Here is a 13,608-nt window from a genome sequence, read left to right on the forward strand (position 1 = left end):
TAAGACATATTTTCAGTTGTTTCACACTTTTTTGTTAAGTATATAATTCCACATGTGTTAATTCATAGTTTTGATGCCTTAAGTGTGAATGTACAATTTTCATAGCCAGGAAAATATAGAAAAATCTTTAAATGAGAAGGTGTGTCCAAACTTTTGGTCTGTACTGTATATATATATATATATATATATATATATATATGTCTCAGTATAGCGACCAAAAGTTTAGCATTTTTTTAAAAAGTGTGATTACTTCTGTCTGGTTGTTGTGATGCCATTTTCCTGGGGATGAATTGAAAGTGCATGAAGTTGTCATCATGCAAGCCATGATTTTTAACCAAAATGCTTTTGAATATAAGTACGGTCATTTACTTAAAGAAAACTGACGGCCAAAAGTTTTGCATCTACTATTTATTGATCACAACATAGAGAGTAATTCATTGTTTACAATGCCATAACTTAGTATTTTGTAGCATAACCTGTTGCTTTAACTACTGCACCGCACCGACGGGGCATTGAAGCCACTCGGGTATTCAAGACATCTTGAGGGATCTTGCACAATTCATCTTTATTACTCTGGGTACGGGCCCCAACTCATCACCCTAACTCATCCCAAAGGTGCGCTATAGGGTGTAAATCAGGTGATTCGCTCGGCCATTGCAACAGGCAGACATTTTTCTTTGCTAACCAATTTTTGACTAAGTTGGATGTGTGCTTAAGATCATTGTCTTGCTGGAATTTCCATCCCCTATCTACTTTGGTTTTACCATGTGGCAGCAAGACATTCTCCAGTATATCCTTGTACATGGTAGCAGTCATATTTCCATCAATTCTATGCAGAGGGACAATGGCAGATGCAAAAAAGCAGCCCCAAACCATGACAATTCCACCACCATGTTTCACTGTAGGTGTTTGGCACCTTACATCATTACATTTTCCAATTGGGTGGTATATATAGTGCTTGCCATCACTACCAAACAGATTGAACTTGGATTCATCCAACCAAAACACCTTACACCAATCTGTCTCTTTCCGTTGGCTGTGTTCTTTGGCAAACTCAAGTCGGACCTTCCGGTTCTTTGCAGACATGAAAGGCTTCTTGACTAGACCGCGTACATTCACCCTTCTGCTCTTAGCCGTCGCACCACAGTTTGGCGACTCAGTTTGATCCCATATTCTTCATTCATTTTGTGTGAAATCTGTACAGCACTTTTATGGACATCAGATACTGACTTTTTCTTAATAATGTGATAAGCTCTGGAGGAAGCTTCCCATTGTCGTCCACTTCTAGGTTTGTCAGCTGTCCCATAACCTTCTTTTTCTTTCTTTAATATACCTGACACTTGACTCTGAGAACAGTTGAATTCCATAGCTGCCTCTTTATGGCTTTTCCCTGACTTCACTCTCAGAATAATAAGCTTCCTGACATCTGGTGATAAATTTGGCTTTGTCTTTGACATGTTTTAACCTAAAAGCACACATTAAAAAATGTAGGCAAAATTTGACTACACATAACAAAATATGCAAAACATTTGTCCCAGCAAATGTTGAAAACTAAAACATAAAGGGATAAAACAATGTCAGCCACTGTCAAGAAGATATTGAGAAATATTGAACATATTCTTTCTTGCTTCCCCTGAAGCTCCCTCACCCTTCCCGTATCCATCTTTTGTAACGAGACAAGAGTTGACAGTCCACGCAGCTGTCTGTATGCAAGTAACAGTGCAAGAAGCTCAATAGCCTACTCTACTTAACATATGAATGGATTTCCTCTTAACACAGACCTGGGATAGATTGACACCTTCCAGCATAGGTGCAGAGATGGAAGGAAGGAGGAAATGGCTAGTTTAGTCTCAAAGAGCGTTTAAACAAAGACTGTAGGATTTTCGACTCCGATACGAAATATGGAATAACTAAAGTTCCATACACCCGGTAATGATGGGTCCCATATTTTTAGGGGCAGGGTCAGTTAGGGAACAATAGGGATATTTTTCTGTCGCTGAAAATCCCTCTGTGAAGCTGTAGCGCAAAAACACCAGAATAGCAGACTGCAACTATGCCATATGTGGTCTCTAAATTAAGGTAAAATCATAATAGAAAATATGGAATCACTTTTGGGCTTCTGGGATCAACGAGCGATAAGTTATCCCAAAAGTTAGTCTTTTAATACAAACATGAAGGGCATAAAATAGCATAAAATAGTTGGCTGAGGTTGGAGATTCATTCATTGCCAGAGGGGTATAAGGACTGTAAGCAACGAATTCTGTTCGATAACAGTCTAATCAAATCGGGGAGCCCCTCCTCCACCTATAGTGAATCATCTCAGCTATCATATAGTAAGTTTCTTCCTTAATCCTTATTATTTTGTGTAACTGCTTATGTATTTTAATGTCTCCTTTGTAAAATCCTTGTATATATTTTTTCTAAACACTGCTTCCCTTTTGGATTAAATATAAAATTTAATAGTTCTGTTTCTTTTGCCCTGTAATCGTTCCCTCCCCCGAAGCCATATACACTACCAGAACACAGGCGTCCGCCCAGGCCTGTATTATATTTCATATCTGGATGGTGGTGGCAGTGAATAATAATATTAATTGGGCTATCGTGAAGCTGACAGTGACCACACGAAGTGCGTAAACACTTATTCCATGCGTTGGAATCCAGAGGTGTGACGCCATACGCTCACTGGTCGCTTGCCGGTACCCAAGTAGTCTGGATTGTGTGCTTGCGATTCTGGACGAAATCTGTGACACAGTGACGGCACAGTGAAATATTGCGTGATATCCCCAGTGTCGTCACTGTGGAATACCTGACAGACACAATTTTCATCCTTTTAGCTGAAAACCATTTGCTTTCTTTCATTTCTTTACTCATTTCCCAGTATTACCTTTAATTAACTGATCATTCAGAAGTTGTTTCAGATTCCAGACAAAGATTTTGGATTCCTGTTACAGGATAAATCAGGAGATAAGACCCATCCATTATTACATTGCATCACACTGTATATACTCTATATGGAAGCAAATAAATATATATATAACTGTACAGAGAACTGGGAGCAAGAAACGGGAGAAGAAAACCCTCAATATCATCCTCTATGTGTGATCGGACCATTCACACTCACTTTCTCGCCGAATGATAGATGTATTCAGGGTCGGACTGGCGTGGCGAGGTATTGGTGAAATGCCCGGTGGGCTCCAGAGAAAAAGAAGAAGAAGAGGGATTTTTTTTTTTTAGGGACATGGGCCCTTTAAAAGCGCGGGAGGCAGGGTGCCAATATACCGTATGGAGCAGCATGGGGCCAATATACCGTATGGAGCAGCATGGGGCCAATATACCGTATGGAACAGCATGGGGCCAATATGCCGTATGGAGCAGCATTACAAGGGGCCAATATACCGTATGAAGCAGCATGGGCCAATATACCGTATGGAGCAGCATGGAGCCAATATACCGTATGGAGCAGCATGGGGCCAATATACCGTATGGAGCAGCATGGGGCCAATATACCGTATGGAGCAGCATTACAAGGGGCCAATATACCATATGGAGCAGCATGGAGTTAATATACTGTATGGAGCAGCATGGGGCCAATATACCGTTTGGAGCAGCATGGGGCCAATATACCGTTTGGAGCAGCATGGGGCCAATATACTGTATGGAGCAGCATGGGGCCAATTCCATATGGAACAGCATTATGTGGGACCAATATACTGTATGGAGTAGCATGGAGCCAATATACTGTATGGAGCAGCATGGGGCCAATATACTGTATGGAGCAGCATGGGGTCAATATACTGTATGGAGCAACATGGGGCCAATTTACTGTATGGAGCAGCATGGGGCCAATATACCATATGGAGAAGCATGGGGCCAATATACTGTATGGAGCAGCATTACAAGGGGCCAATATACTGTATGGAGATGGTCACTGTATCACCTGTATATACCTGTATTACAGCATATACAGGGGCTCTGTATATGCTGTAATGTCACCGGTGATCACTGTATTACCTGTGCACTATATACAGGCTCCTGTGTATAATGTCACCGGTGATCCCTGTGTTTCCTGTACTCTGACACTATATACAGAACTCCTGTGTATAATGTCACCAGTGGTAATATTAGTGTCATTAGTATTGTGTTTTTTATTAATGATCACTATTGTATTATTTGGTCACTATGAGGTGGTAATATATGATCTGGCATTGGTGTGTATTTGTTCCTTGTATGTGTTATTATTCGGTCACTGTGGTGGTAATACCTGATCTGGTCATGATGTGACAATATTATTCAGTCTCTATGTGGTCTGGTAATGGTGTGATGATATTATTCAGTCACTATGTGGAGGTAATATGTGGTCTTGTCATGGTGTGACTGTATTAATCGCCTGTATTTGGTATTCGGTCACTATGTGGTCTGGTCATGGTGTGGCTGTATTTGTTCCTTGTTTTCGGTATTATTCAGTCACGATGTGGTGGTAATATGTAGTCTGGTCACTGTGTGGCAGTATTTATCCCTTGTATGTGGTGGTACTGGTATTGGTATAGTGGATTGGTGGATTGTGTCGTGTATGGCGGCCATTTGTTCTCCCTGATATCAATAAGGGGAAGATTCTTGATTCCCAATAGAGATTAAATACTTGAATGTTTAACCCCTCCCTGTCCTGTGACTATTACACAGTAGCAAATATGCACTTATAGGTATTGTACGATGAAAACAAGTAATAAACTATCCTAAGGCCCCGTTCACACATTCAGTATTTGGTCATTATATTACATCAGCATTTGTAAGCCAAAACCAGTAATGGGTGATAAATGCAGAAGTGGTGAAGAGTTTCTATTATACTTTTCCTTTGATTGTTCCACTCCTGGTTTTGAATAACAAATACTGATGTAAAATACTGACCAAATACTGAATGTGGCCAAAGGATAAGTGATGTTATTGATTGGTAGGGGTCCGACTGCTGGGACCTGCACCGATCTTCAGAATGTGGAGCTTTTATCCCCATTAGTATGGAGCGGGATATGCGACTCAACCACTGATCCATTCATTATCTAAGAGGCTGCACTTGGCTTTTAATGGAAGCTCCAAAGAGGATGAATGGAGCTGCGGTCAGACGTCCCACCTGCCGCTGCATTTTAAAATGGGGATAAAAGTTCCCCATTCTTCCGATTGGTGCGGTTTCCAATGCTCGGATTCCACCGATCAATAAGTTATCACCTATAAACTGTGGATCGGTGATGATTTGTCAATGTCGGTGCTCCACTATAACGGGAGTAACGGCTAACAGGTATTTGCATGTAGCTGTATGGTGGGTTCCTAGAGTCAACAATTTCCCCTGTGGGCCCCAGACACCCCGTCAAACCCTGGATGTCTTACAAAAGACTAGAGGCTGTTATGGGGGCATTTTTCTATAAAGATGCCCCCTATAATACCACCCAGACTTTTGTAAGACTTTACAGCAGATTTGGGGACATTAGACCCCTGTCCTTTTAGGCATACGTGGAATATTGAGGTTGACATTCATGTCAGTGCAACAAAGTGCCTATTTATGTCTTTCACATCATTCTGGAAATTATTTGTAGGCCTCGCACTGACTTGTGCTACACAATATAGAACCTCCCGGTTCTGGCAATCAGTGGGGTCCCGGCTGCCGGACATTGACTGATCTCACTTATCACTATTTAAGGGCTTACAATCTACAGATCTAAACAGAAATATAGGGAGGGAGAAAACTTTACCTTGGTGGAGTAAGCTTTGAAGATCGTTTCAGCATCCTAACATCAAGAAATAAAGTAAAAAATCTGCAATAATTAAGAGGACACAAAGAAACTGCTTCCCTGTGATCATATTCATATTCTGAATCCCCCCCTCCCTTCATCCACACTTCTGCACATTACAGACATAAGCATAACAGTTTAGCAGCATTTGCCTGAATTTTACTAATGTTTCTTTTATAGATTCCACAAAGGAAGCAGGGTGGGAAGGAATGGAAGCAGTTGTACTTGAGCCCTCGTCTAAAGTTCCTCTATTCATAAAGAAAACACCAATTTTATAAAAAGCACTTCGAGGGCAGGAATCATTCTACATAATTTCAGTTGTGGTCCAGATTAATGAAGTGTAATACTGTTGCCACCACCACTAGAGGGAGCATTTTGGATACGGTTTTGTATGCAGTAAAGTCTTGAGCTCCCTCTAGTGGTGGCTGCAGAGGATTTGAAACTGGAAAAAATGGACATATGACCCATTATAGAGATACATTAAGAAATGAAAAAGCACTAAATTGGTGACACTTCTTTCTAATAGGCTTTACTCAATGTTGTTGAATTATATATTGCCTCCATGCAATATCCTGTCCTAGTCTTCCAAGTGCGAATATTGCAATCACATGGGAATTATTTCAGTCATGACATACGTACATTAGGACTCTGCCGAAGACTCATGTCACTACAATAAAACAATGGAAATTGTATTATTCTTTCTGAAGGCAACTATATAGCAAACTTAGAAAGAAAACATACTGATATTTACACGACTTTTACTTTATCACTATTTAGTTTATTGCTTTTTAAGATAATTGCTTAAAGAGTTTCTCCATTTTTAGCTCATTTACCGGAGAACAATATTTTGGCCTTGAATTCTCAAAGCCTTTTCTTTTGACATACATGCTTTAAATATAACTCTATGGTCCAAGTTATTATTATTTATTCTAAAGCGCTCTTATATCCGGGGCAATGTACATGAGGAAACAGGGTTTACAGGACATATCATACAAATAGCAATACATAAAAAGGTGGGTAGAGAGGACTCTGCCCCCGAGGTCTTACAATCCACAGGGAAGGAATAAGAAGGCAGTAGGAGACGGTTTGGAGGCAGTGTAGATCGTGTACCGAGGAGGTCTCTCTCAGAATACAGCGGGCCGAGGACAAAGGATACTAGCAGACAATTTGTTGGGGAACACCTTTTCACTAAGAACAGGAACTGGGTTGCCCCGGCAATGCAAGAAAGGAACATTAATAAAATTTCCACACACCTAGTTCAGGACAGCTAGGACCCCTGCGCTGCACAACTGACAGGACCAAGATGTACTAACAGAAGAACTATAATTTGCCTACCCAGTGGTTCTGCTTAATGTGGTAACCGAGTGTTAACCAGAGCAATAATGCAATCACATGGGTGCACAAGGCTGCCCGTGCAGTGGTGCAGCGCAACAGTTCATAAACTTAACAACTCTCTACGCTTACAATACTGTTATTCTAACTATACACAAGCTCACCACTGGGGGGAGTCTCTAGCTAAGGTTCACCCAAACCAGCCTACAACCAATGTCTCTAATTGATAACCTGTGTTTGGCGCCAAACTCTTCCTGCTATTTGCGTGCACGCATCCACCGGGATCCCTGTGGTGGGACCTGAGCTCAGGACTTACCGGCCTGTAACTGTTCTCTAAAGAAGCTGTATGATCGTCCGACCAGTCACTTTTAGAGGCAACAGAGACCTCTTGTGGCCGGAGGTTGACACCACAGCAATGTCCACACATCTCACTCTCACAGCAGCATGGCTATTGTAGGTTGTAAGCTTTTCTGGTTGCATTTGGTAGGTGGTTGTCTGACCAGTTGGGGTAAGGAATTCCAGAAGTCAAAAGAAGTGCAGGAGAAACCTTGGAGATGGTTATTTGAGGAGCATAAAAGAAGGACATTTTGTGAGGACTGGAGATTTCGTGTGAGGAAGTATTGGAAGACTAGATCAGAGATGTGTGGAAAAGACAGAAAAAGAGTGAATTTGATAAATGATTTGAGGCAGCAGAAGGTGATAAGGGCCTAAATATATGGTTTGACGGGTGCGGTTAAATGAGAGGAACCATGAACAGCGACTTATGGGTCTGGCTGAGGCAAAAGGTGTAAATGGAGAAATGTAGGGAACCCAGGACAAAACGAACCAGACAGAGTGAGATGAGGAAGATAGTATAGGTATGCGAGTTAAATATCAAATCTGCAAAGACTGTGACCATCCCTAGGGGGAGCTCGCATTGATCGCAATAAGACATTTGTATGCAGCATGACTCCCTCTAGTGGTGGCTTGAGTCAGTCATCATTTTTCTTATTAGTGATATACAGCTCTATATCAGAAATGGAGCTCAAATGGATTAATGATATAAAGCATTGCTGTTAATTATCACAAGGTCAAAAATGGGCCTCGTTCTTAAGGAGTTAAATGACTTTAACCATTCAACTGTTATTTATGGATAATCTAATCAGCTCCTAGTAAACTGCCTATCTTGCCTCCCAAACCAACAACATGAGATTTTGGGCCATTTTACTGAAATTGGTAATGACCTGGGGCTGAACAAATGTAAAAGTACTTACTCTATGCAGCCTTCACTCTTCAGGAAAACTTGAAAGAGGAATGAAGATACTCTCTTCTTCTGTGTGGTGTACGGTATGATGCCGTACCGCCCCGGCGACAGGTTGTATGCTTTAGCGACATTGTGATTCCTGCAAGACTCAATACTGGATATTTTCTCTGGAGTTAAGAGGGAATCTGGGATTTTATCCTGAGAATCTGGAAACTGTGAGACCCAAGGACAATCAAAGTCACTATCTTTACAATAATTTATACATATAGTAATTTAAGAAGAATATTAATTATAGGAATAGCATAATAAAAACAATAATAGTAAACATAGGAGTATTAATAAATCATATAATAAACCTGATAATTATAACAAAGGTAGAAATAATATGAACAAAATTCATATTAATTAAAACTGTGATACCACCGGTTGTTTCATTATAATCTGTATGGAGATTAGACATGTAAACCTAGAGAGCATCATAAAATCCAGCAATCAGTTTAAGTGTGTACCGTGACCAAGGTTGAACGTCAAGCCGCAAAGGACAGCATTGTCTTTTTCTCTGGGTGATACATGAATGATGAGAACAAAGAAAACCATCAAGAGAAAGAGAATCCTGTGGAAGGAAACAACTTGTCATTTTGTCGACTAAAGGGATCAGAGGAAGACGTGAAGAATCGTTCTAATGAAAGGGATCAGAAGAGGATTTTGATGAGAATCAAATTGGATATCAAGAATTGTTCTTATGAGCATGTGGTGCACAGTGAAGAAACCTACATCGCTGGAGTCCAATACTACATCGCTAAATACCAGAAAAAATAATTTGATGTTCTTTAGCACAAACAGGCAATAACAGCAGATGACCAGTTTCAGAGCCATTACTTTCTATGGGAAATAGAAAAACAAGACAGTGGAAAAAGATCACATAAATTGTATCACTGATACCTGTGGATGGATTTCTGGACAGTAGGGCTGTGACAACTGTGGGTGTGGGCCAATTGTGCCACTGGCTTGGTTTACGCTGGAGGGGCATAACTAAGTCACTACCTGATCTTCACTAGAGCCTCGCTCTGGTGGTAAGGAAAGGCTTGGACCGTTTGGGTAGTAACCAGAAGCCACACAAGGGCAGTCCCCACACCAGCAGCAGCTGACCGAAGGATCAGAGGCACAACATGAAGCTCCGAGGGCAAAGACAGAGACATGGTCACACAGTCCAAGGTCAGAGCGGACAGCATAGGATCAAAATACAAAGCTGGGGTCGAAGAGGTCAGACAAAATTAGTAAATAAGCCGCGTCAGTAACAGAAGAGACAAAACAAACATGCACATTGACAGATTACTTACTACTGTTGGACTGAAACTAGGAACCCAAGTTCAGGTACGGTGTGGAGGGAGGAGCTGCCTAATATATCCACGGCTGGCAGGGGATAGGCCAGAGAAGCAAAACTCTTCAGGACACAGCAAATTAAATTCCTGCAGAGTCTGGCCGCATCTCCCTATAGCCAAGTGGAGACTCCAGCCACATGAGTATGAAACAGTTCTGGAAGTGCTACAAGAGGCAGGTCAGCATAATAGCCTGACACTGGGAGAAGCGGAGCGATGAACACAGTGAGCACGACAGCGCTAAGAAGGCATGTCAGTTACCAGAATGACAAGGTCTTACCTAAGCATTGCGATTGACCAAGTTCATGCCTCCATGGCAGCTGTTTACCTTATTGCCATTGGATAATGCACCATGGCACAACACAATGGTTGTACGGATATAGACTTGTTCCAATAACAGTGAGTTTTCATTGCTCACGATGTTTTTTCAATCTGCAGATCTTATCTCTAAAGAGCATTTCTAGAACGAAGTACAATGGGCAGTTCACAAAATATCGGTTCCTCCATCTGATTTGCAAGAACTGTGATAAGCTCTTCTATCTGTATGGGCAAATATTCCTATAGAACGATTTCAACACTTTGTGGAATCTGCACCACGAAGAATTGCTGCATTTCTGAAGGTCAAAGAAGGTCCAACACACTACAAGATGGAGTTCTAATAAATAGTGATGAGCGAGTATGTTTTGTTAACCCTTTCGACGAGTATGCTCGGGCGAGCACTGAGTAGTTACACCTGCTCGGTGTTATGTTTGAATCACTCCCGTGTGCATGATTTGCGACTGTTTGACAGCTTTACCACATGTGAGGAATGTTTATTTCTTACACATTCCTCACATGTATTAAAGCTGTCAAACAGTTGCAAATCATGCACACGGGAGTGATTCCAACATAACACCAAGAAGCTTTACGGTGCTCGCCAGAGCATACTCAGCGAAAGGGTTAACAAAACATACTCGCTCATCACTACTAATAAACAGACCACAGACCAAACCCCTCAAAAGTTGAGCTTCTTTACAAGGCTTACCTGTGTATAAATTGTATACCTGCAACAGAGTTAAAATGGGTTTACCAATCTCTCACAAAAATAAATTTGCTGTTGATTTGGGTTATTGATGACCTTATTCCAGCAGAGATACCATCACAACCTAACTTGCCTAAGATGCGATACACAAGTAAGCAGTGTTGGACTGGGGTGCCAAGGACCCACCAGTAACATTGACTTTGGGGAGGCCCACTATTCACCTGCATGCAAATATTACACTACCCTCATTCACAAATTTACCTATGCTTCTACATAATAATAAACTGAGTATTTTGGTAAATGAATGATGATATGTTGCATTTTTCTGTACCCAGTGAATCAAGTGAATTATGCCAAGTACTGCCCATACAGTGGGGTTGGGGGCCATATCTGCACAGGGACCCACCGGGGGATTTCCGTGTTCCCATAGGGGTGAGTCCGAGCCTAAATGCAAGAAATTGTGTGACAATTAGGAGAAATGCCACATGAATGAATAACTGATTTATGAGAGCTATGTATGCCACAGTATGTTAGTGTCTCTCTAGATGTCATTGTCAGCCTGTTAGAGGTTTGAGTTGCTGCTTCAGAGCACAAGCCATACATTTATAGCCAACATAGAACTTACATTACCCTATACATCTGGAAGGGATTACAGAAATAATGTACTAAGTTACTGGTGACATGAATGGGTCAAAGTGCTGTGGAAGGTTAACAAAATGTTTTCCGACACTCTTCATATTATGGAAATAGAGATTAGACCTACTGAGACTAACAGTCAATAGCCTGGCAAAGGAATGGAGAGCTATAAAGCCCAGCAGAGAATGTCGGCATCACAGCTAGCTAGTAGTGGGGGTGAGTAACACATGCTAGGGAAGGGCCTTAGTGAAGCAAGGTCCATTGGAGAAAGGTCCTGCTTTTACTAATGCCGGTGTTGTTTATTTCAGGTGAGGGAGACCAGCTCTCCTACATGACAGTACCATATTAATAGCTATAAAATTAAGAGCAGCGAGCAATAAGGGCAAGCCATATAATCAATGCAACTTTTAGCTAAACAGGGATACATTGTATTATGTGGCTGATTGCTGGGACAATTATCAGATTGTAGAACCAGCTTTAGGTATTTTCTGCCTACTTAATCATATTCAGAAATTGTCTTTGTCGCCCTCCTCTACTTGTGGTTCAGTTACTATCTGGCGAGGTGCCACATACCTCAAACATCTCGAAGCCGATTGGCAGCCAGTCATCATATTTATGGCGGTTTCTGCTGGCTTGCATGAGAGAAACAACCACGTTTTCTCCGCTCTTGACCTCATCTGTTGCGGTCACCGTTATTATGTACAGAGGATTCTTGATGAAGAAATCTAAAGTGAACATGATGCAATTATATCTATATACACAGCTCAAAAAATAAAGGGAACACTTAAACAACACAATGTAACTCCAAGTCAATCATACTTCTGTGAAATCTACCTGTCCAGTTATGAAGCAACACTGATTGTGAATCAATTTCTCCTGCTGTTGTGCAAATGGAACAGACAACTGGTAGAAATGATAGGCAATTAGCAAGATACCCCCTATAAAGGAGAGGTTCTGCAGGTGGTGACAACAGACCATTTCTCTGTTCTCATCCCTTTAGGCTGTTTTTTTGGTCACTTTTTCATTTTGCCATTGCTCTCACCCCTAGAGGTACAGCAGCATGAGGCGATGTCTACAGTACAACCCACTGAAGTTGCTCAGGTAGTGCAGTTCATCCAGGATGGCACATCAGTGCGAGCTGTGGCAAGAAGGGTAGCTGTGTCTGTCAGCACAATGTCCAGAGCATGGAGCAGATACCAGGAGATGTGGAGGGAGCCATAGGAGAGCAACAACCCAGCAGCAGGACCGTTACCTCCTCCTTTGTGCAAGGAGGAACAGGAGGAGCACTGCCAGAGCCCTGCAAAATGACCTCCAGCTGGCCACAAATGTGCATGTGTCTGCACAAACGGTTAGAAAATGACTCCATGAGGATGGTATGAGGGCCCAACGTCCACAGACAGGGGTTGTGCTCACAGCCCAACACCATGCAGGACGCTTGGAATTTGCCACAGAACACCAAGATTGACAAAGTCGCCACTGGCGCCCTGTGCTCTTCACAGATGAAAGCAGGTTCACACTGAGCACATGTGACAGACGTGACAGAGTCTGGAGACGCCGTGGAGAGCGATCTGCTGCCTGCAACATCCTTCAGCATTTCTTTAGAGGGCCGCACAGCCCTCCATGTGCTCGCCAGAGGTAGCCTGAATGCCATTAGGTACCGAGATGAGATCCTCAGACCCCTTGTGAGACCATATGCTGGTGCGGTTGGCCCTGGATTCCTCCTAATGCAGGACAATGCCAGACCTCATGTGGCTGGAGTGTGTCAGCAGTTCCTGCAAGATGAAGGCATTGAAGCTATGGACTGGCCCGCCCGTTCCCCAGACCTGAATCCAATTGAGCACATCTGGGATATCATGTCTCGCTCCATCCATCAACGTAACGTTGCACCACAGACTGTCCAGGAGTTGGCGGATGCTTTAGTCCAGGTCTGGAAGGAGATCCCACAGGAGACCATCTGCAACCTCATCAGGAGCATGCCCAGGCGTTGTAGGGAGGTCATACAGGCACGTGGAGGCCACACACAATACTGAACCTCATTTTGACTTGTTTTAAGGACATTACATCAAAGTTGCATCAGCCTGTAGTGTGTTTTTCCCCTTTAATTTTGGGGGAGATTCCAAATCCAGGCCTCCATTGGTTAATAAATTTGATTTCCATTGATGATTTTTGTGTGATTTTGTTGTAGATATATGTGAAAAATAGTATAAATGTTACAGC

General features: G+C 42.2%; 1 protein-coding gene across 1 annotated transcript in view; it reads right to left on the reverse strand.

Annotated features, from left to right (window-relative positions):
- LOC141257346 (calpain-13-like) overlaps nt 1-13,608 on the reverse strand; it is a 76,328-nt gene that overhangs the window by 18,352 nt on the left and 44,368 nt on the right. The window contains exons 14-18 of the mRNA XM_073671810.1: nt 11,965-12,116; nt 8,366-8,568; nt 6,420-6,447; nt 5,742-5,777; nt 2,885-2,942 (exon numbers count right to left, since the gene is read on the reverse strand). Coding sequence (XP_073527911.1) covers nt 2,885-2,942; nt 5,742-5,777; nt 6,420-6,447; nt 8,366-8,568; nt 11,965-12,116 — 477 coding nt within the window. The remainder of the gene's footprint in view (nt 1-2,884; nt 2,943-5,741; nt 5,778-6,419; nt 6,448-8,365; nt 8,569-11,964; nt 12,117-13,608) is intronic.

Source organism: Phyllobates terribilis, unplaced genomic scaffold (genome assembly GCF_046119375.1).
Source record: "Phyllobates terribilis strain yellow unplaced genomic scaffold, ASM4611937v1 Scaffold_3__8_contigs__length_932513732, whole genome shotgun sequence".
Taxonomy (NCBI): Eukaryota; Metazoa; Chordata; class Amphibia; order Anura; family Dendrobatidae; genus Phyllobates; species Phyllobates terribilis.